Raw genomic sequence first — 21,639 nt, 5'->3', positions numbered from 1 at the left:
TTAAAGATCTAGATGTCTATCTTTTTATCCTTTACTTTTTACGAGAAATAATAGCTTATGTAATAATGATTTTAAGCAATTCAGCATTAATCCTTATTTATGTAATTAAGTACCTTTAATAAATTGTGCATTTTTTAAAGATCAATATTGTCCTTAACAGCATGTAATTTAAATTAATATTTTCGAAGATATTACAGACTTAAAGTGCAGAGACATAGCAGTTTGTATTGTCTAATGACAAAAAATCTATGAACGTTGTATATAAAGACATTCTGTATTATATTTAGTATTAGCATTGCGCCCGTGCGAAGCCGGGGCAGGTATCGCTAGTATTTTATAATCTTAAAATAATAGTTAGTATATATTATTTATATATATGTATGAGGTACTCATGAGTTTGTAAATATTATACATTTTTTTTCCCAACAAACTACCTTGATTACTTGTTTCAATCTATCTTCGACTGTCTTAAAGAGTTAGCAATTAACCATAAGATCGCCCAATTTAAACCGTAACTATCTACGAATCCTAAGCATCTATAGACAATAATGTGTATTGAAATAGAATGATAAGCTGCTAAATCAAACAGCTGCCTTTTAATATTCAAAGAAAAGAAGGGGCGATCAATCACTTCTAGAATTTTACTAGACTTATTTATTTTGCCAATTTATTTTTAATACATAAAAAGAAAATTATTCTACACAATATCATAATAAATAGCGATTAAAGCGATTAAAGCGAGTTTTTTTATTAATTATAAACCGGTGGTAGATTTACGTTTACAATACATTCTGTAAAATTACGTTTCAAAAGCTTACTTGAATGAAATATATTTTGATTTGGATTTCTCTTGATGTAATCCAGTACTCCTTAGTGGTTACCAATGGTACGCTCTTCACAAGTGGCCTCCAACGTATCTTCGCTATTATCGGTATCAAATATAGAAGGTATTCATATGACGCAATATTGCAATTAACGCATGGTATACCCCCTATCGGGTATTTTCCTTGTGGCACGTTTGATGAAGACGACACTCTATGCCGTACCCTAAATCCTGGAAAGATTATTTATCTGCCTTCGTATATGTTAAGTAGCTACAGGGTCTTAGGCTGGGTCTTGGGGATCTTAATACCTGAATCATTTCAATGCGTCTCGTATCACCCATCAATTCCCTTCATTCTGAGAAATGAAAACATTTTCAAAGGATACTAAAAAATCCAACCTCATAAATCAAGCCTAGTGTCCACTGACATCCAAACTTTGTTTACTTATCTTTCAATACATATGTTTTCCGTGCGAAGCCGGGTCTCGTAGCTAGACTTATAAAACGTCATTTCGTATATGTCAGTCAGTCATTCCCATAAATTAACATATCGATATTATTCTAACGTGTCTAAGCTTGAATCATTGCGCGTACACATATATATATATACATATAAAAATAACATACCATAAAGCTTTGAGCATATTACTTTATATATTTATTATTTAGTAATAAGTCAGTACGCTCAAAACGGTCACGTCGATCGGACGTGTTGTAAGAATGAAACGAATTTTTAAAATCGTTACGTTTGTGACATTAACATGTATCGTCTTTGGACAAGAAGGTATGTTTTAAACTTTCAATTTATCCGGTTTGTGATGTGTTACCGGTTCTCGCATACAATATCATTTAGAAAACGACTTTTGTACCTCATAAAATGCGATCTTCGCGGCGTGATTTTCTTGCATTCGTGCATACGCGAATGCGTTCCACTTTGCGAATCTCCTTCCGTTAATCACCATAACATCTTAAACAGTGATCATATTATTTGAGTATTATTATAATTCGGTGTTAATATCAAGATAACCGTCTAGATCTACTTCGATATTTTCAAGGGAATCCAGTTTATTACGTTTCATATCGCGATGGACCTCTCTATAAATAACATGTTTTCTGTAGACGTAAACATTAAATACCCTTGAAGTATTTTCAAAAGATATACGATGTATTGTACTTTTAGATTTATATCAAAATTGTTTTATATAAATATTTATAGAAGTCTAAAAGTGTTTTTTTGCACGCTTGGTTCTTGACGCAAAAATAAATGACTAGCCACTCCGCGCGGTTTTATCCGCCTTTACGTCACTTCTCATCAACGCAACAAGTCCAATAAAAAAATTAGTTAGCTAGTTCCAACGTCAGAGTTGGTTAATGAAGTAGTATTTCTACTGTTTTAATAGTAGGAATGATACGAGTACTAGAAGAAGTAAAAGTAGCAAGAGATAGTTAACATTAACCGAATGTGTTAAATATGACTATGGGTTCAAAATTGAGATCCTTAATCATCAAAATCATCTACGAGAACGATACGTACCATATAATTTACACAAGTTCACATACAGTACAAACTTTGATTGTCTGAATAATTATTATTACTTAAATTTGTTAACGAATTTGTCAAAATTAACATTTTCGTAATATAATAAATTATAATAAATTAATCATTATAATTAAGATAAGTTGATACCATGACTCGATATTTGACTAATATGTTTTAAATACATTTATGTTTCCCAAAGGAGGAAAATCGTTTAGAAGAACGCGTTTTGTTGTTGACAATCACAAAGACCAATTATTAAATTAAATTATGATCATAGACTTATTCTAATTTTAAAATTAACATTCAGATTTAATTGACAAACATAGATTCGAAAGAACGAAACATACATTAAACACACTAGAAAGAATTAATATAATATATTACGTTTACAAATATTTTTTACGATTTAGATAGGCGGACAGGTCAATGAGCCAACTGATGGTAAGTGACCACCGCCCATAGACATTGGCCCTATTAGAAATATTAACCATTCCTTAGATCGCCAATTCACTAAAAACCACAACTTACTTGGTGGTAGGGCTTTGTGTAAGCCCGTCTGGGTAGGTACCACCTACTGATCAGATATTCCACCGCCAAACAGCAGTACTCAGTATTGTTATGTTCCGGTTTGAAGGGTGAGTGAGCCAGGGTAGTTCCCCAGGGTTGGTGGCGCATTGGTGATGTAAGGAATGGTTAATATTTCTTACAACGCCATTGTCTATGGGCGGTGGTGACCACTTACCATTAAGTGGCCCATTTGCTCGACCGCCTACCGATATCATAAAAAAAAATCTTGCAAACTGAGATGTTATGTCCCTTGTGACCGTAGTTAAAGATCACTCACCCTTCGAATTGGAACGCAACATTACTAAGAATAGCTGTTTGGTAGAATATTTGATGAGTGTACCCAGACGGGCTCGCGCAAAGCCTTACCATCAAGTGATATTATTCATCTAAAGATATCAACGTTTAATACATTCACTAACAAAAACTGTCATAGAGAATATCATTAATGTCAGTAATTACGTACATAATGTACGTGTAACGGAAGTAGTTGTAATCGTATAATTTCAATATACTTTCAAACCCTCTACGTCTATAGTAATACCTATTATAAAAAGTTTAATGTTCCTTGTTTGTATGTAGGGGGAAACGATTTTACGCAACTATAAAGCTAATAATTCCTGAGTGCTATATTTATAGCAAAAAAAAAAATTCGATGTTAATGAATTCTTGCAAAGCCGGGGGATCCCTAGTCTATGCAATAAAAAAATAATGTTTGCAAAGAGCAAATGCGTTTACTACAAAGTCTGTCTTAACGGGATGAATGCTTTAAATCGAAAATCTGTAAAACTTAAAACTTGTAAAAGTGCACGACGACATTTCATAAAAAATGACTAAAGTATACACACATATTTTAAAATAAAATTTTATGAGTACAATATAATACAGGTACGTCGTCTGTCGCATTTTCCTACCATTTAATAAACAATTCCAAGTATCTTATACATGTATAAAATTAAATACTTTCGTATATGTAAATTTGTATTCAAAACTTTTTACAATTGACATACATACCACATAAGACCATTAACGAACAACAGATCGCGCGTGACATCGGTTAGTTTTTGTCAAAAAAATAAAAATCCATTCCGAACCTTGACTAGAAAATAAATAGTTGTACAAAAACACTTAATTATATATTACTCAAACAAAACTATTTTAGTTTAGTCAAATTTATTTGAATTAAACAAAATTTAGAACAAAATATAAATATAAACACATTTAAAACCTCCAGAACTTCTAATTCTAAAATGTTTTCGCTATTACAAAAATTCATTATTTCTGAATACTATAGGGTATAAATATTTTTTAATAATGCGGTCGCTAGTCCTCAAGAAATTCAATAGATTTCGGTTCAGCATTCATTTAGTTCGTAATCTTGCGCAACTTATTCGATTGAGGAAAAAAATGTCCATCTCCGCGTGCTCAGGACAACCGTTAGGCGTATAATTTATTAGAGCTTAATTTCACATCTATACTTATTTATTTATTTATACATTAACAGGAAAGAGTTCTAAACTTTTTCTCCTGTTTTAATCCATCGATTTATTTTTCGTTGGTCGCCATTGACGATCGTCGGTGTTATCAATTAAAAAATTAGATATAGTAAAAATAAGGTATCGAAATATGCTGGTCGCATGTCGACAACTGAAGGAAAAATTATAATTTACAAAACACATACATCACCATATTCCATAATACAAGCCGTTACTGGTAACGATTTACAAAAGCAGCCCGTAAATTTCTCACTGCTGGGCTAAGGCCTCCTCTCCCTTTGAGAAGAAGGTTTTGGAGCATATTGCACCACGCTGCTCCAATGCCGGTTGGTGGAATACACATGTGGCAGGATTGCGTTGAAATTAGAAACATGCAGGTTTCCTCACGATGTTTCCTTCACCACCGAGCACGAGATGAATTATAAACACAAATTAAGCACATGAAAATTCAGTGGTGGTTGGTGCCTGCCTGGGTTTGAACCCGAAATCATCAGTTAAGATGCACGCGTTCTAACCACTAGGCCATCTCGACTCTTGGTAACGATTATTCCTACAAAAGATTCGTCTTAACGTAAGATTGTCAGGCAGACTATTAGTACAAATTGCATTTTGCAACCATATATTTTCTTGTGATTCATTACATATAGGTATTTGATTCCCTTGTCACTTAGCTATATGATCCAGATTTATAACAATAACTATACATAGAAACATGAGTATTATTATATGTACACCGTAAAGATTTAACTTTTTTCCAGATTACTGCATTACGCCGACTGGAGTCGACGGCAAGTGCGTACTACTGGCGGACTGCGATAAACTTAGAAATTTAATAAAGGGTACCACTTTGGATCGAGAGATTCTTAAGCAATGGCATTGCGGCTTTATTAGAGAGAATCCTATGGTATGTTTAAATACAGCTTTGGACAACAACAGACAACTAGTCCTTTTGCGCCATTCAAGAGAATAACACCAGAATATATAATTCCTTATGAAAATATTTTAAATCTATAGGTTTGCTGCCCAGTTAAAACATCTACCACTACCACAACAACAACAGCTGCGACAGTAACAATACCACCTGAAAAGAGATGCGTTACTTTGGAAGGGACATATGGTACTTGTGTCAGCTTAGACTCTTGCCCAAAAGTTGCCAAAAGATTAAAAGAAGCTTCAGAAGAGGACTTGGAATATGTACAGAGATCCAGGTGAAATACATATTCTTATTTTACACGATTTTATCGACGTCCAAACCTAAATCTAATGACGACATCCGACAAAAATCTCGCGTCCGACAATCGTCGGAGATAAAAAATAAAAGAAAGGAAACATTGCGGATTATATTTGACTAGTATATACTACAAAGACATTTAATATGTAAATATAAATCTGTGACTAAAATTTTCATTAATTATTCAAGACTAATTTAACTACATATAAACATATATATATCATTGTATTTAACTAACATGACCTTATTTTTAAATTTTGAAAAAGAGTACTTAACTACTGATTTTCGTGCGGGTTCTTCTCGGTAGACTCTACATACCGAACCGGTGGTAGTTTCACTTTAAATAGTTTGTTAAATGACGATTCAAAGGTGCTTGTAAAAGCCTCCTTGTTTAAAGTATATTTTGATTTGATACACAGGTGTATAGGATCAGCTATGTACAGCGTGTGTTGTGATACTCCGACCGACGGTAACCACCGGTTAACTACAAAGAAACCAGTAACAGGATTAGACAGATTTTCTACCAACAACATGTGTACACCAAAACCAGGTCTACCAGATCCTAATAAGGATTGTTGTGGGGTAGACAGTGCGAGCGGCAATAAAATTATATGTATGTAATTGTTCTTACATTATTAAGACGAAATTGCGTCAGTCGAGCGAGGCTAAGATAGGAAATAGGTATATAAATTTTAATATGACAATTCAGGTCCTTATTAAAAATCGTGACTTGAAATGCGCATAAAGATGATATTTCTTTTCAATCGCTAAATCATATTTAGCTCCAATTAATATATTTGATTATATGTATATTATTGATGATATTAGAAAAAATATAAGATGAATAAAATTCATCAATAAAGTTAGATATGAACTAAAAAAACAAGATGTGTGGGATACCCGGTTCGAATGAAGTTGCCTTAACTATATTTTATGTTCTAAACAACAGAAGCGATGAAATAAATAAACAGCGTTAGAGAATAATTAAATTAAATTACCGTGTGAATTAAAACAGTATCAAAAGAATTAAATTATATGATATGAAACCGTATACGATAGAAAGAGACAGAGAGAAAAAGAAAGAGAGGAATAAGTCGTAAAGCTTTTTCCTTACGTGACGATATCCGCCAGTTCATTCTACTGTAAGCCGCGTTAAAGTCATTCCAAACGAATGATGAAGCAAATTTATTAAAAAATGTTGAAATTATTCCCACAGATGGTGTACCAACTTCAATAGATCAGTATCCGTGGTTAGCATTGATTGAGTATACGAGAGATTATCTATGTGGAGGAACCCTTATCAGTAGTGAATATGTACTTACGGCAGCTCACTGCCTTATAACAACAGCCAAAAAATCAAGAGGAGCGTAAGTAAAAGTTTAATTACAAACAAAATATAAGTATAGTGAAAATAAGCTATTACCTTTCTATGCTCGTGCAGCATAAAAGCAGTTTAAAGTTTTATTCATTTAAAATAGGTAAGCAGACTGGTCAAAGAGGCGAATGATGGGAAATGGTCACCACTATCCATAGACAAGGACACTGTAAAAATATTAACAGTGTAAGATACATTGCCAACGCGCCACCAACCTTAGAAACGAAAATATTACGACCCTAGTGCGTGTAATTAAACCAGCTCACTCAGAATCTCACTTTAAAATCTGAGTCATTAAAGCAAGAATTACATTTATTATAATTAATGGCCAAATTCTCTGTAATCAAATCTAATTCAATACTCTGAACATTTATAATATTTTTCATCAGGAAATCCGTTCGTCTTGGTGAATACAATACGACAAACAATGGACCAGACTGCGTTGAAGTGGAAGGAGATGGTTTAGATTGTACCTCGGGAGCCATTTCAATACCAATAGCGGAGACCATCATTCACCCCCAATACAACACAGATAAGATTGTTATACAGGCAAATGATATTGCATTGATCAAGCTGGAAAAATTGGCTCCTTACGACGGTTAGAAAACGAAAAACTTATAAATTTTTCTTATATGTTGCAACTGGTTGAGGTATAATCAAGAGATAAAAAAATAATACAAATGTATTCATTTTATTGAAATTATTTTAGATTTTGTACGACCTATATGCTTGCCAACATTCGACATTACCTTGTCTACGCCAGAAAGAGATATGCGTTACTTCGTAGCTGGATGGGGAGCTGTAGACGAAACTCATACGAGGAGCGATATTAAACTTCATTCGGATTTGATCTTCGTAGATCAGACGGTACTAAATAATTAAGTCTTTAAATGACATCCTAAATATTTTTATTTTATTTAAAATCTTTGTACATTCATAATTGATTATGTAACATTTACTTATCCGGTATTCCACTGCCAAACAGCAAGACAAATAGTTTTACTGATACACGGTTGTGAATCAAAGATTGTATATAAGATTGATTATAATACTTGTCCGTATAACTTCTTAATTTGAATAAATACCGTTTACAGAGTTGTCGAGAACTATACAGCCGTAAAGGAGTTTCGCTGGTGTGGGACAAGCAGATGTGCGCAGGAGGCGAATTGAATAAGGACTCGTGCAAAGGAGATTCCGGCGGACCCCTGATGTATCAAGATGAAAAGAAATTCGAGCTCACTGGCGTCATTAGTTTTGGTATATTGCAGTGCGGCAACCAGGGCAAGCCTAGCATCTATACAAAGGTTTACGATTACATACCATGGATCAAAAGTGTAGTCGAACCTTAAGTCAATTCTTATACAAAGGCATTTCACAATGCCCTTTACTCTTCTAATGCTTGATGGTCAAATCAAGTTTTATCTGACTTCATCTCTTTACCAATAATTAAATAAAAATCATCAAAAACTATGAAGATAATGAATACATGGTTTTTGACTCAACAATTTGACATATTTACGTCTAAAGTCCGTCTACAATCATACGTCTACGTCAAAGAGTTCTAGCAAAATAACTTTATACTGCCCAAAAATGTTGTTTTTGTCTATTACTAAGTATATTTAAAGCAAATCTATGAAAAGCCCATAAACAAATTAATGCAATATGTGGATCAGTCTTTAAAAAATATTTCGCCTGACTTTTTCGTCTACTGAATTATTTTTATTACAAAGGCCATATAACTTATTGTTTCTCAAATGGCAAAAGTTATTTCGAAGTTTTACTTCGGAAGTAATGACCAAACAATAACATATATCGCAAAGTGACAAAGTATAATACATAATAAGGGTATTTGGCACAATTTAAATAATACCTCAGGAGAATGTTAACAAATTATACTTGTGACAGGCAACGTTACCTTACTTAGTTAAACATTTTTGTTTAGTTTATCCACTGAGTCCAAATATAGTTGGCATTTCTAGGTTATAAAAAATATAATATAAGGGGTACTATTTTATATTTTAGTAATATTTGTGAATGCATTAACTGAAATGCTTCTTTAAAAGCCTTTCCTCAAGATATTTACAGTATTTTTTCTATGTAAGTATTCATTTATCTGATGATCAAAAATTTAGGCTTATTTTTGGTATTACACCAGTTTTTAATTAACGACATTCTTTATTATATCGAATCATTACGATATTACTAGTTTTTGCGCGGGCTTCGCTCGCGTTTTAGGGATTGGTCGTCCTTGGGGTTCAAGCTTGGTTCGTGAGTGGTTGAGCCATGAAAAAGTAACAGACAGACATATAGACAGACAGAGTTACTTTCGCATTTATAATATTAGTATAGATTTAAAGAGCTGTACATCCCAGATTATTTTCAGCACATGCTCAAAACATTGAACCAGTTTTAACAGGATTACAAATATAATACTAATTGTTAATAAAGTCAACGCAAAAATACATAAAGTTTAATGTATTTACTATTTTTGTCTAACAATTATGGAATATCAACATGAACTTAACAAGAGAACCATTCTTCGGAACAAGAGTGGCAGCAGATTCACGAACAAGTAAATGTAAACCAGCAAGTGATCACTGTCGACTAATCTGAGCTGGATGTTTGTCAAATGTACAAAATGTTTTTTTTTTTTTTAAATACTATGTTTCATACGATCTCGACTGTTTATATTATATACTAACTATTTTTAGCCGAAATAAATTATATTTATTAAAAAAATATTTTATTTTATGAACAATAATTGGGTTCCTCTATATTAATACTATACATATCGAGGTTCAATAAAAAATTAACGAATAAAGAAATAACCGGATGATTATTTTACTACAATTTTACGTAATATCATTTTAAAGATCAGTGACACTGTCTTACAATATGATCAAACAATGTACAATTTCGATTACATTAAAATAACCTGTACAATAAAACTATACTGGAAATTCGAAATAGTAAAAACTTTTTGGTGTTCCTTTAGATTTCTCTTCTTTAACAAGACAACGGTGCAACGGGTAGACGTGATGTTATGCCTAGATATAGACCAAAGGATGAGGAGAGGCATAGCTCCTATTGTTAGTCCTCATATCATAGGAGAATGCATTGAAGCTAATCCTAAAATTAGACTTGCCATAAAACTTACCTTAAGTATAATTAATTGCACAGTATGATATGGCGAACTGAAACGCTTACAAAATGAGCGAAAAATCAGCTCACAATGTGTTATGACTCTCATGAATCGTTCACTTAGCGTTACCTGACTATCGTGCCATTTTTCGCTTAATAACCGTTTTATTCAAATATATACATTTATAAATAATTCTCACAAAGTTACAAGATCTCGTTGATCATCCAACCGTCGACACTAATTAAGAATTATAATAACTGAGACACGGGTTCCTTATTGTTAAGATAACAAGGTGTATTTTTTCGAGATTATCACATAATTATGTTGATGAGATAATTGTTGTAGAAAAAAATAATATAGCTGTTTAATCATCGCAGACACGGCAGCCGTCCTCAATATATATGGAATAGCCATTTGCTCAGGAAATTTTAGTATAACAGTGTGTTCAGCCCATGTCCAAAACACAGGAGCACAGGAGCACAGGAGGAGCGAGCAGCAGACTCACCTGATGGGAAGTGATTACCACCGTCCATGGACATCTGCAACACCGGCGGGCTTGCAGGTGCATTGCCAGCCTTTGAGGAATACACTTTTTTCTTGAGAAGCCTAAGTCGAATCGGTTCGGAAAAACCGCCGCTGGTTCCACAGAGTGATTTAAAACGTCTTAAAAATCGCACTGTTGTGGATTTTCGGACATCTAGTAGAGTCCGAAAATCAGTAAGAGTTTATTCCCACCATTTCATGCTAAAAAATCAGACACGTCAGGAAAGAGATCAGGTGCGCGACCAACGTCAACAACCATACGTTTAAATGTTGAACGAATCGTTTCATCGATTCGGGACGGAATCAGGTGGGATTTTTTTGATACATCATTTATTATAACATACCTAAGAATAATAACAATTTTCAGTATTATGGTCTGGTAACTAAATGTTAGGTTACTTAATAGCGTTAAAATCAAAGTATTCTTTATTAATGTAGGTTCAAAAGCACTTTTGAATCACCATGTTACAGTGTAGAATTAAATAAAAACCTACCATCGGTTCGGTAAGTAGATTCTATAGAGAATTATATAAAACTAAATCCCTATATTATATTAAAATTTCACAATGTATATATTTTAATGACTACAATAGTACCTGATATATATATAATACAAATATAGACTTGGAAGCTATAATAGCAACTTGGCATAAGTTAGTTAGCTTAAATGAGTTAACTAACTACGTTCAGCTTACATTTTAAAAATGACTACGTATCTGCTGTAAAATCCCACATTTATCATTTCAATTATTAATAATTATTACGGCTGTAAATGAATCATAACCAACGGACGGATAGTTTCTACAAAAAACCGCACATATGAGAATCAGAGAAGTCATTCAAAATGAAAACTATATTTCTTCTTCTTGAAAGTAATTTACCTTAGACTCCTTGAACGAATGAAGGTATCAATTTATAGCAATTCTAACGATACCCAATACAAATCCAAATTACATACATACATACAGACGAGCCCTGAAAACATTCACCTTCTTTTTTGTAAAGTCGTGTAAAGAAGAAACACCAAAACACGGGGACAGTCAGGTATGTATTGCATAAGACATACGCCCAAGCTAGCAGATAAAACAAAACAAAATATAAGTTACCCGATTAAGGCGAACAAAGCAACGTAACGTCAAGTCAGGAATCACAGGCCAGTACATATTGAACGTTCGCGAAGGCGAGTCGCGTCGTTCGTTCGGTCATGACGTTATAGTTTTATATGAAGATGACGCCTCTATCGATAGTTTTGGCTATAGTTGTTTTATATGTGTGCCGCGTACAAGGACGTAAGTTGAAATCCTGTTTGAAGGCAGATCAATTTTGGTTGTTTTTATGTGATGTTACGTTTCGGTTGGACATCGTTTATATGTTTATTATGCGTTGCAAGACTGGCACTAAGACTTGACACATGCCATAATAATGTATATATATACATATTATATATAAGGCAAATGACATGTCCGATTGAATTTCAACGCGCATTTTAAAAGACAGAAATTTGACATTTAAAGAATAATTCGTGTCGAAGCGCACTAAGTAAGGTGTTGTAACATACAAAATCAGTATTTACCCATGTTTAATTTTATTTAGTGAGCTAAGTTAAATTTAACACACCAGCATATTAAATTAAACTAAAAGCATCATCTTTATCCAATCGACAGATTTTAACTACCACATTTTCTATGAATAATTAATAACATTTTAAAAGGAATTCCTATGGGACGTAGGTGAGCATTCAGGGAGGCTTTTTCAAAATTCATCTCCTATAAGAGTTAATGGAAATTCGTCATTACTAATTTTAGAAATATGGAAATTAGTGTTTAGACTTACAATAATGACATAGGTGTCAAAAATTATTAAAGATTCATCACCCAAGAGAAACTTAGAATGAAAACTTGTAAGGAAGTTTATAATTTAATTTAATTAAACATTAAAATTTTTGAAAATTCGCTACTCAAGGAGTTAAAATGGGGACGTAAATAAGACTCGTAATTTGTCCCTTTCAATGTTTCCAATGTGGAAATCGATATTAGTCTTGCTTTTATGAATAAAAGTCTGTTGTTAAAGTCCTCTTTTATGAAATGGTTTCTTGATGGGATCAAATTTGGGATGAAAGTTTGTACAGAATATGGTTCCTCAATTTTTCATTTAGAGACATTAAAATCGGTGTTCATAGTTCTATTTATGATTAAAAGACCAAACTTACAGTGTTTCTACTTTCTGTTATCTCAATAAGTAGGTATTCGACTAGTTATTAATCAATACGGTTATATAAGTTGTTGATATCAGACAAACGTGGCGCACGTCTAAATTTCCTTATACATATAAATATTAATGTAAATCATAAATTTAAATTAAGTTCACAAGAATGAAATTTCGAATCAATGTTTTGTTTAGTCACAAGATCGCAAGGACATTCTTCGATATAGCAGGAAAATATCGTTCATCTAAAGGATAATTTTGAGTAACTGGTTTCCGAGTTCGATATAACGCACTGTATTACTGCATTCGGAACTAAATGCAATGGAGACGATAAACGCTCTCAGATCAGCAGTTCACACTTGTAACGTGTTGGTATAAAACTTCATTCTTGCTCAGGTATTCCAGAAAAAATAAAATAAATTCTAACGTAACTTAAGTGATCTATAAAGACCTATCGCTGTAAATGCCGATGTGATAAAACCCTAATAAGGAGCTTTAAAACTTTTTACAAGTTTTCAACAAAAAGTCAATGAACTATACAGATCGCACAAAATAATTTGTGCAAGCCTGTTTGGCTAAAACAACTGGCTCGTCAGATATTGTCCCGCCAAACAGTATGGAATGGTTAGTATTTCTCACAGCGCCATTGTCTATAGGCGGTGGTAGCCACTTACCATCAGGTCCACTTACCGTCCACCTACCTATATCAAATTAAAAATATATATATAATTCGGAGGTTTCCTTTTTTGGTAAGACAATTTTAGCCAAAACGTCAGGATCTCCTACTGATTTTTTATGCATATATATAAAGATTTTGTTTTCAGTAGTCACGGAATATTTGACGAATTAGAAATTTGTGATAACAGGGTAGACTTGACAGGGTAGATATTTTTAGGCAAATTTACATAACTCGCCCCCCCCCCCCCCACAGACGGAGAAACCCATAGCATTAAACAAGTATTCTTTATAAATCTTCGAGTTTAATTTCTTTTAATTACTTACCTCAAGATACCAAACAACTTCTTACCCGTCCGTACCGCATTTTCTACCACCACCATATACAATAACCAATTAGCGTAAATTGTTATTAGAGACACTTTAGACATCTATACTATCAATATCTAACAAGCTCGAGTATTTGCACGCAATTATAATTTTTTACAATTTTTAAACTCTTTGGACGCTACCCACTGAAAAGTGACGCATTATTTATAAAAATCTCCCGTGAGTTTCAAATAAATCCTAATTTTTCATCAAGGGTAGTAAAGGTTGATGTGCGACCACATACATAAATAAAATAGATTAATTTACCTTTGTGAGTGACTATTTTAAACAATATTAATTAAGGCAGCGTTAAGCAAACCTACTTGATACTTTACAATAATTCAATAAGCTCTTTATTTATCTATCAAACTTTATTACAAACTAGCTGTGCCCGCGACTTCGTGCGCGTTGTTTGAATTTAAGTTACATGGATATTGTAGCGTGATTTTATTTTTATTCTATATATAATTCTAAAATAAAAGTAGCCTAAGTTACTCCTTATTACATCCGCTATTTGCCAGTGAAATTCCCGTCGAAATCGGTTCAGCCGTTCCAGAGATTAGCCGGAACAAACAGACAGAGAGACAGACTGAGAGAAATTGTAAAAATGTTATTTTGGAATATGTACCGTCGTGTATACATACATATGCATTTAGTAATAATGGGTTATTTTAATATTACAAGCAGACACTCCAATTTTATTACATGTATAAATATTCAAGCTAAGAAGAGAATAGGGCGACACTTGATAGTTATCGCGGTTATTTATAACGATTTTTTTTTCTGTTCATCCTTGCTGACAATCTTTATCTTCTGCTTCTGTTATTTGTTGTACATTTTCTAGGTCAAAAGTAAGAGATATATAGTTCGATAAACAGACATATATTGGTCGATGTCACATCCATATATTATGATGTAAAATTATAAAGAGGTTAAATTTGTGTGTTGGTTTGTAGGGGACAATCTCCGGAACTATTAATTTGTAAATACTTTAGGGTATTAATAAAATTGATATGATATCATTTTCTTTTTCAACTAAATCCGAGAAAGGTCACTAGTTACTGATATATAAGGAAATAATATGTTTTAATGAAAAGCTTTTGAGGAAAAGGTTTGGAGCTTGTGCAGCGTGGGTTAGTGGATACATGTTGCAGATTCTCATCCACCACGTGCAGGTTTCCTGACAATGCGTTTTTTACGATATTAATTGCAAATACAAATTAAGCACATACACACATACATTTAGTGGTGCTTGCACCGAGTTTGAATTCAGAATCATCGGTTAAGATTTACACCTTGTAACCGTAAACTGAGCCATTGCGGCTTGAGTAAATTATTTACTCATTTATTAAAACGAACCACATAAAGCTAATTCCCAACGTAACTGCAATAAATAAAATGGAGACTTAAATGATTCAACTTTCATTTCAACAAAATAAATTATCGGCAGTGAGAAAAACCCAAACTTCAAAAATAAATCAAGAAAAAATATTGATACAAGTTAGCATTCAAAACTGAGATAAGCCTGGAATATATAGAAAGAATACGCGCATGATTACAAATCAAGTTTTGGTATTTTTTTAAATAATGTCGTGTTCAATGAACGACATGATCGCGGAAAAATAAAGTTTTTTTTTTAAATTATTTACTGGCCTGGTCCATAGGCTATGGTGACCACAGAACGGATAGCCCGGCAGCGAGGTACTTTTTATAAATATGAAAAAAAAAACCCTAGACAATTTTAATAATTCATCAAAAAATTCCGTACAGTACGTTTTTAAAGACAATACTTTTCGTCTATGTCGTATGTATGTACGTATTTTCGTTTATTTTAATGCAAAAACTAAATGAATGTATACTAAATATAAGTAATATTAAATATAAATCATGAATTATTTATCAAAAAAAATCCCAACACACACAAACTGAGAAGCGAAATCAAATTAAATATATCAAAGGTCGAACGGTGGAATAAAATAATTGGATGAATTTAGCGTGATACAGTGGGAATGTGGTAACACAAACTCAAACACATAAGGAAACTATGTAAATATTTTTAGCATTTAATAAATAAATATATAAATATTGGACAACATCACATACATTACTCTGATCCCAATGTAAGTAGCTAAAGCACTTGTGTTATGGAAATCAGAAGTAACGACGGTACCACAGACACCCAGACCCAAGACAACATAGAAAACTAACGAACTTTTTCTACATCGACTCGGCCGGGAAACGAACCCGGGACCTCAGAGTGGCGTACCCATGAAAACCGGTGTACACACTACTCGACCACGGAGGTCGTCAAAAGCATTAGCATTAGCAACCTGTAAATTTTCCCACTGCTGGGCTAAAGGCCTCCTCTCCCTTTGAGGAGAAGGTTTTGGAGCATATTCCACCACGCTGCTCCAAAATCGGATTGGCGGAATACACATGTGGCAGAATTTCGTTGAAATTGGACACATGCAGGTTTCCTCACGATGTTTTCCTTCGCCGCCGAGCACGAGATTAATTATAAACACAAATTAAGCACATGAAAATTCAGTGGTGCCTGTCTGGGTTTGAACCCGAAATCATCGGTTAAGATGCACGCGTTCTAACCACTGGGCCATCTCGGCATGTAAATATTTGTAACTAGGAAATATCAATCTGCACGAAATGCTTAAATACAAAGTAACACATATGTACGAATATACTGATATCATAATAGCAATTAAAAATTTCTAAAATTACAGAATCGCAATGTGTCTCGCCGACTGGGGTTAAAGGGCAGTGCATATCAATATTCGAATGCCCAGCGCTGCTGGCGATATTAAACAAAAGAGACATGGAAAAGGAGGACGTGAAACTTTTAAAAGATTCTCACTGCGGATTCTATAAACAACATATACCAAAGGTAACAAACACTCAGATACTATTTAACTTAAGGTACTTAATAGGATAAGAAATAATGCTGTATTGCTTAAAATCGCTTCGAAAATAAGCTATTATTTATATGGTTGGTGTGGGCTATCCTTACATATAAACCTTCCTCTTGAATCAAACTATCCGCATCAAAATCCGTTGTGTAATTTTAAAGATCTAAGCATATACAGGGACAGACAGCGGTAAGCGACTTTGTTTTATACTATGTAATGATTAATTATTTCAGGTATGCTGTGAAATAGTTGAGGATGAGACAGATCGTAGATGCTTTACACCAGATGCGAACATTGGAACGTGTATCAGTTTGTACTCGTGCCCGCCGTTGAAGAACTTATTAAGACCACCAATCTCGAAAGAAGATTTGGCTTTCGTACAAAACTCTAAGTAATGTAATAATTCCTAGACTCTTTGCTTATATTACACATACGAACATTTTAAACAAAACGCTCATTTCTACTCAGCCAATTGAGACGTTGCATTTACAAATAACGAAAATATTAGAATTGTAAATATGACTTTTTTTTTGTTATTTTTTATCTACGACACCTAAACAATAGCTTATTTTAAAGGCTTAATTTTTAAAGCGACGATAATTTTTAAATATTATTTCATAGGTGTGAAGGTCCGGACCAGTACAGCGTATGTTGTGGATCTCAAATCAAAACAACGATAAAACGATCTGAATGCGGGCCCTCGATAGCTCCTCCCGACCCACGTACGGAATGTTGTGGACTCGAGACATACACCGACAACCGAATTCTAGGTAAACTTAATACATATTTACAGGTCATTTGAACACTGCTGAAAAGCAATGAGGAGCTGTTTCGATAGATTCTACCCAGATATCATCGAAAAATAAAATTTCGGCAAATCGACTTTTTTCCTATTATAGGCGATATTAAAAGTTTATTCTCTGCCTAAGTCTAAACAAGCCCAAGTTTCAAGGTAAGTTTTGGATAATTTTAGGCTTTAGCTTAGTAACGCTAAGTGTGTGAAAATCACTAACCGTTGATATCAGTAGTTCAGAAATGATTGCTAGTGTTCACGGCAAAAAGGTGGTTCTGGTCATACTGTTCCAAATTTCCAAGGTTGAAGACCTCATAAATATAAATAGGTCTGATAAATCTTTCTACATTATAATATTTTCATATTTAGTAATTTGTTATCTCCAGGTGGTAATGCAACAGCAATAGACCAACATCCCTGGTTGACGATCCTCGAATACCGCGGCGTTAAAGATAATAAGATCAAATTGCTTTGCGGAGGAGCTCTGATTAGTAGCAAATATGTTTTGACGGCTGGACATTGTGTCGTCGGACCAGTATTGCGAATTGGTAAACTGTAAGTATTATAGCAATTTATATATTTTCCATTTAATTAAATCGACACTAATTCCGTCACTGTACGACCCAATCTATGTGACGTTCATGAGTTGACATCGACGTGTTTTTAGAATGCATTTATTTTTTTAATTGTTGAAAGTATATTTTTTTTATCGTTAGTAAATAATAGTTATAATTAATGTCATTAAAATTGGCAGCATTTCTGAGCACGCTGCTGAAAATTAGACAGTGCCGTTAAGGGAAACGAATGGCGAATACCTATCGTTGTCCAGACATTCTAGAACTTATTCTCAATAAGAATTTGTCTATAATTTCATTAAGAATCCATCGAAACGTCACAAATAGCGAAGATTGCAAATCTAAAAACCCCCCTTCCGTTTTATTTTTATTTCATCTTCCAGAGCTTGGCAAAAACAATCATAATAAATAAGGATTTCTTTAGAAAATTTTGAGATCACTACAACACTAATACGGATACTCAATAGAACTCATCATTTATATTATATCTGTAGTTTTTTTTAGAATAAACGTTCGTCTCGGTGAATACGACACTTCATCCGAAGGACAAGACTGTATACAACCTAATTACAGTGACGTTGATTGTACCGATCCACCAGTCATACTGCCGATTGAAAAAGTCATACCGCACAGAGATTACAATCCTGGATCGCAGCTTAAAAGAAATGATATAGCTTTACTTAGATTAAAACGTGAAGCTCCATATACTGGTAAGCACACTTTACTAGCACAGCGTTTAATATAATAATCTAATATTCAATATATAAATATAGTGTCGCACTATAAAACAATTAAAACACAGAGCCAATTTTAGTGTCTTAATGAGCGCGTGTGTACAGCTAAGCTTGACACTGACCAAACATTATGATGTTTGTTAGTACTACTACTTTACTTTTGTGGGTGTACTTAATGGCCAACTGCTGGCTACTTTTTTTTCTACACTTTCTCACTATTGACAATATCTAGACAGTACCTATCTAGACATAGAAATGGACATTGAAAATAATAATAAATTTGGAAATTTAATAGAAATTCTACTAAAATGTCAGAACTACTAGTTATTATTTGTATTCCTATAGGCTTATTCTTGAGTTAGGATATTTACCATTATGCGACGACGCACGTGGAATTACGTCGAACGCGGATCTGCTAACAGTACAACATCATATCATCTGACAATTTATCTAAAAATCTTTATATTGTAATTGCATAACTATGCATTTACTTGTCGATGTTCTAGTAACCGTTAGTTAAAATTCATCCAGATACAATAATGCATGGTCTTATTAAATCCAACTTTAATCTAAATGACCATTAGTCGGTACGTGCTAATTGCACACAACGCGACCAATGGGCGTGGCATGAAGCCAATTGTTTAATTTGGCCTGACAATAATACTAAAAAAAAATAAGGAAGGCACTCGTCGTTTTGACACAGTAGCTAGTTTTCTGAATTGTTAAGAAGCGCTTAGAGTTTAAATCGTCACTATCATCCCCTACGGATTTGCGAATGCAGCAGAGAATCCTTTCTTTTTAATAGGAAATTGATATTACCTTGAATTAATATACTCGCATATCATTTAAGCTCTGCTCTACTCATATATATTGCACTAATATTATCTAGACTTCATCCGACCTATATGTCTACCATACGACGACATCACGCAGACAACAGACACGCAAATTCTCGAAGTCGCTGGATGGGGTGCGGTCAGCGAAATCAAGAGTTACAGCAATGTGAAACTCCACGTATTTTTACCTTACAAACCTTTAAAGGTAAATTGAGTTAATACTAAAATAAATTAAATGATGCAATGGTCTTATCCCAAAAACGTAAATGTTCCACGGCTGGGCAAAAGCCTCCTCTCCTTTTCAGAAAAAGATTTGGAGCTCATTCCACAACGCTGCCTTAAAGCGGTTTGATAGATTGGGATACAATATTTTCACTCGACACATAAGGTTCGACTCACGATGTTTTCTTTCACGACCACAAAAAATAATAAATACCATTTTATTTCGCAAACATTGGTACCAGAGTATTAACCCACAAATACATAAGTGTCTATTGAATAAAATCAAAAATTTAATGAATTACTTATCAACACCCAAAGTTCACAATTTTAAAACGAAAGCTTCCTTAGAATATTCAAGATTCTGCCAGAACAGTCAGTCAAAACTTTGCTTTACATATATAAATCTATCACTGAATTTTATAAAATTGTATAAAAAGTATCAAATTTTTGAAGGGAGAAATAATAACTTCATTTAAAAACAAAAAAACATATATTCATAATTATCTATTGTATGCAAGTATTTATAATGAGATATGATATTTCAAATAGATATTATATATATAGATTGAATTTTTTTTTTATGTGATAAGTAGAATTATTGAGACAACACATTAATAACAGTTTTTTTTAATAAATCATCTATTAACAGGAATGTCAGCAAGCTTATGAAGTTCAAGGTCACAAATTGAAGTTATGGCACAAGCAAATATGTGCCGGTGGGGTTAAGGGCAAAGATTCTTGTAAAGGGGACTCGGGAGGACCCCTTATGACTCACAACAACAGAAGAATATACCATATCGTTGGAGTTGTGAGTTTCGGCCCCACACCCTGTGGCACGGAGAATGTTCCCGGGGTCTATACCAAAGTTTACGACTACCTACCCTGGATACGGAGTGAAATGAAACCTTGAATAATAGAATAGTACCTATAATTATTATAATTAAAATATAAGTCATTAAATTTTTCTATGTTTATAATTGAAGTCTTTTTTGTGTCACACATCCACTTTACTGCAAAACTAAAACGTGAAAGATCTTCGAACTTTTTACCTTGTACAGCCCATCTGTGTAGCAACCACCAACACATATATTCTTCCGATGTACAAACGACCACGGTCGAGTAGTGTCTACATCGGTTTTCATGGGTACGCCACTCCCGAAGTCCATGATACTATTCGCGGCCGAGTCGATGTAGAAAAAGTTCATTAGTTTTCTATGTTGTCTTGGGTGTTTTTGGTACCGTCGTTACTTCTGATTTCCCATTACAAGTGCTTTAGCTACTTACATTGGGATCATACAGTGATGTTGTCCAATATTTATATGTATTTTATATTTCCAATCGATCGATATATACGATATTCGTATATTTACAACTAGCTGTCTGAAGGATGAACATAGCGTGATATAAACACGATAGCAAGTTTGTTTTTAACTCGAAGGATAAAATTGATTGAAAAAATTTTTACATACGTAACAATTAATATCCAGAAAGTAGTAACTACTAATTTTTTCGTGGTTTACTACCTGTGCCAAGTTTAGATTTAATTTATTCTTGTAAAACGAAGATTCGAGAGGTCTTCCTCTAAGGCTACTTCC

At 33.5% G+C, this 21,639-nt stretch overlaps 3 protein-coding genes across 5 annotated transcripts in view; 2 read left to right on the top strand and 1 right to left on the bottom strand.

Moving 5' to 3' along the window:
* The window catches only part of LOC125072548, a 201,507-nt gene that overhangs the window by 60,168 nt on the left and 119,700 nt on the right, over positions 1 to 21,639 (bottom strand). The gene's annotated exons all lie outside the window — the stretch shown is intronic.
* Positions 1,503 to 9,710, top strand: LOC125072549 (phenoloxidase-activating enzyme-like). The gene is made up of 8 exons (XM_047683167.1): positions 1,503 to 1,607; positions 5,182 to 5,327; positions 5,438 to 5,631; positions 6,074 to 6,267; positions 6,871 to 7,021; positions 7,419 to 7,627; positions 7,739 to 7,896; positions 8,124 to 9,710. Exons 1-8 carry the CDS (start codon positions 1,544 to 1,546, stop codon positions 8,376 to 8,378), a joined length of 1,371 nt encoding a protein of 456 aa, XP_047539123.1. The 5' UTR covers positions 1,503 to 1,543; the 3' UTR covers positions 8,379 to 9,710.
* On the top strand, positions 11,880 to 21,004 carry LOC125072551 (phenoloxidase-activating enzyme-like). Its single transcript, XM_047683169.1, has 8 exons — positions 11,880 to 12,003; positions 16,702 to 16,862; positions 17,118 to 17,275; positions 17,506 to 17,654; positions 18,064 to 18,232; positions 18,757 to 18,962; positions 19,876 to 20,027; positions 20,694 to 21,004. Exons 1-8 carry the CDS (start codon positions 11,937 to 11,939, stop codon positions 20,952 to 20,954), a joined length of 1,323 nt encoding a protein of 440 aa, XP_047539125.1. The 5' UTR covers positions 11,880 to 11,936; the 3' UTR covers positions 20,955 to 21,004.

The sequence above is a fragment of the Vanessa atalanta genome, chromosome 22 (assembly GCF_905147765.1).
Source record: "Vanessa atalanta chromosome 22, ilVanAtal1.2, whole genome shotgun sequence".
NCBI lineage: Eukaryota > Metazoa > Arthropoda > Insecta > Lepidoptera > Nymphalidae > Vanessa > Vanessa atalanta.
The sequence above is the reverse complement of the archived record's forward strand: the minus strand, read 5'-3'. Positions and strand labels throughout refer to the sequence as shown.

Coding starts and splice junctions, on each gene's coding strand:
- LOC125072549 (XM_047683167.1), top strand. CDS start 1,544: ATGAAACGAATTTTTAAAATCGTTACGTTTGTGACATTAACATGTATC. Junction 5,328..5,437: donor TTATTAGAGAGAATCCTATG/GTATGTTTAAAT, acceptor TTAAATCTATAG/GTTTGCTGCCCAGTTAAAAC. Junction 7,628..7,738: donor AAAATTGGCTCCTTACGACG/GTTAGAAAACGA, acceptor AAATTATTTTAG/ATTTTGTACGACCTATATGC.
- LOC125072551 (XM_047683169.1), top strand. CDS start 11,937: ATGAAGATGACGCCTCTATCGATAGTTTTGGCTATAGTTGTTTTATAT. Junction 17,655..18,063: donor CACCGACAACCGAATTCTAG/GTAAACTTAATA, acceptor TGTTATCTCCAG/GTGGTAATGCAACAGCAATA. Junction 20,028..20,693: donor TACCTTACAAACCTTTAAAG/GTAAATTGAGTT, acceptor ATCTATTAACAG/GAATGTCAGCAAGCTTATGA.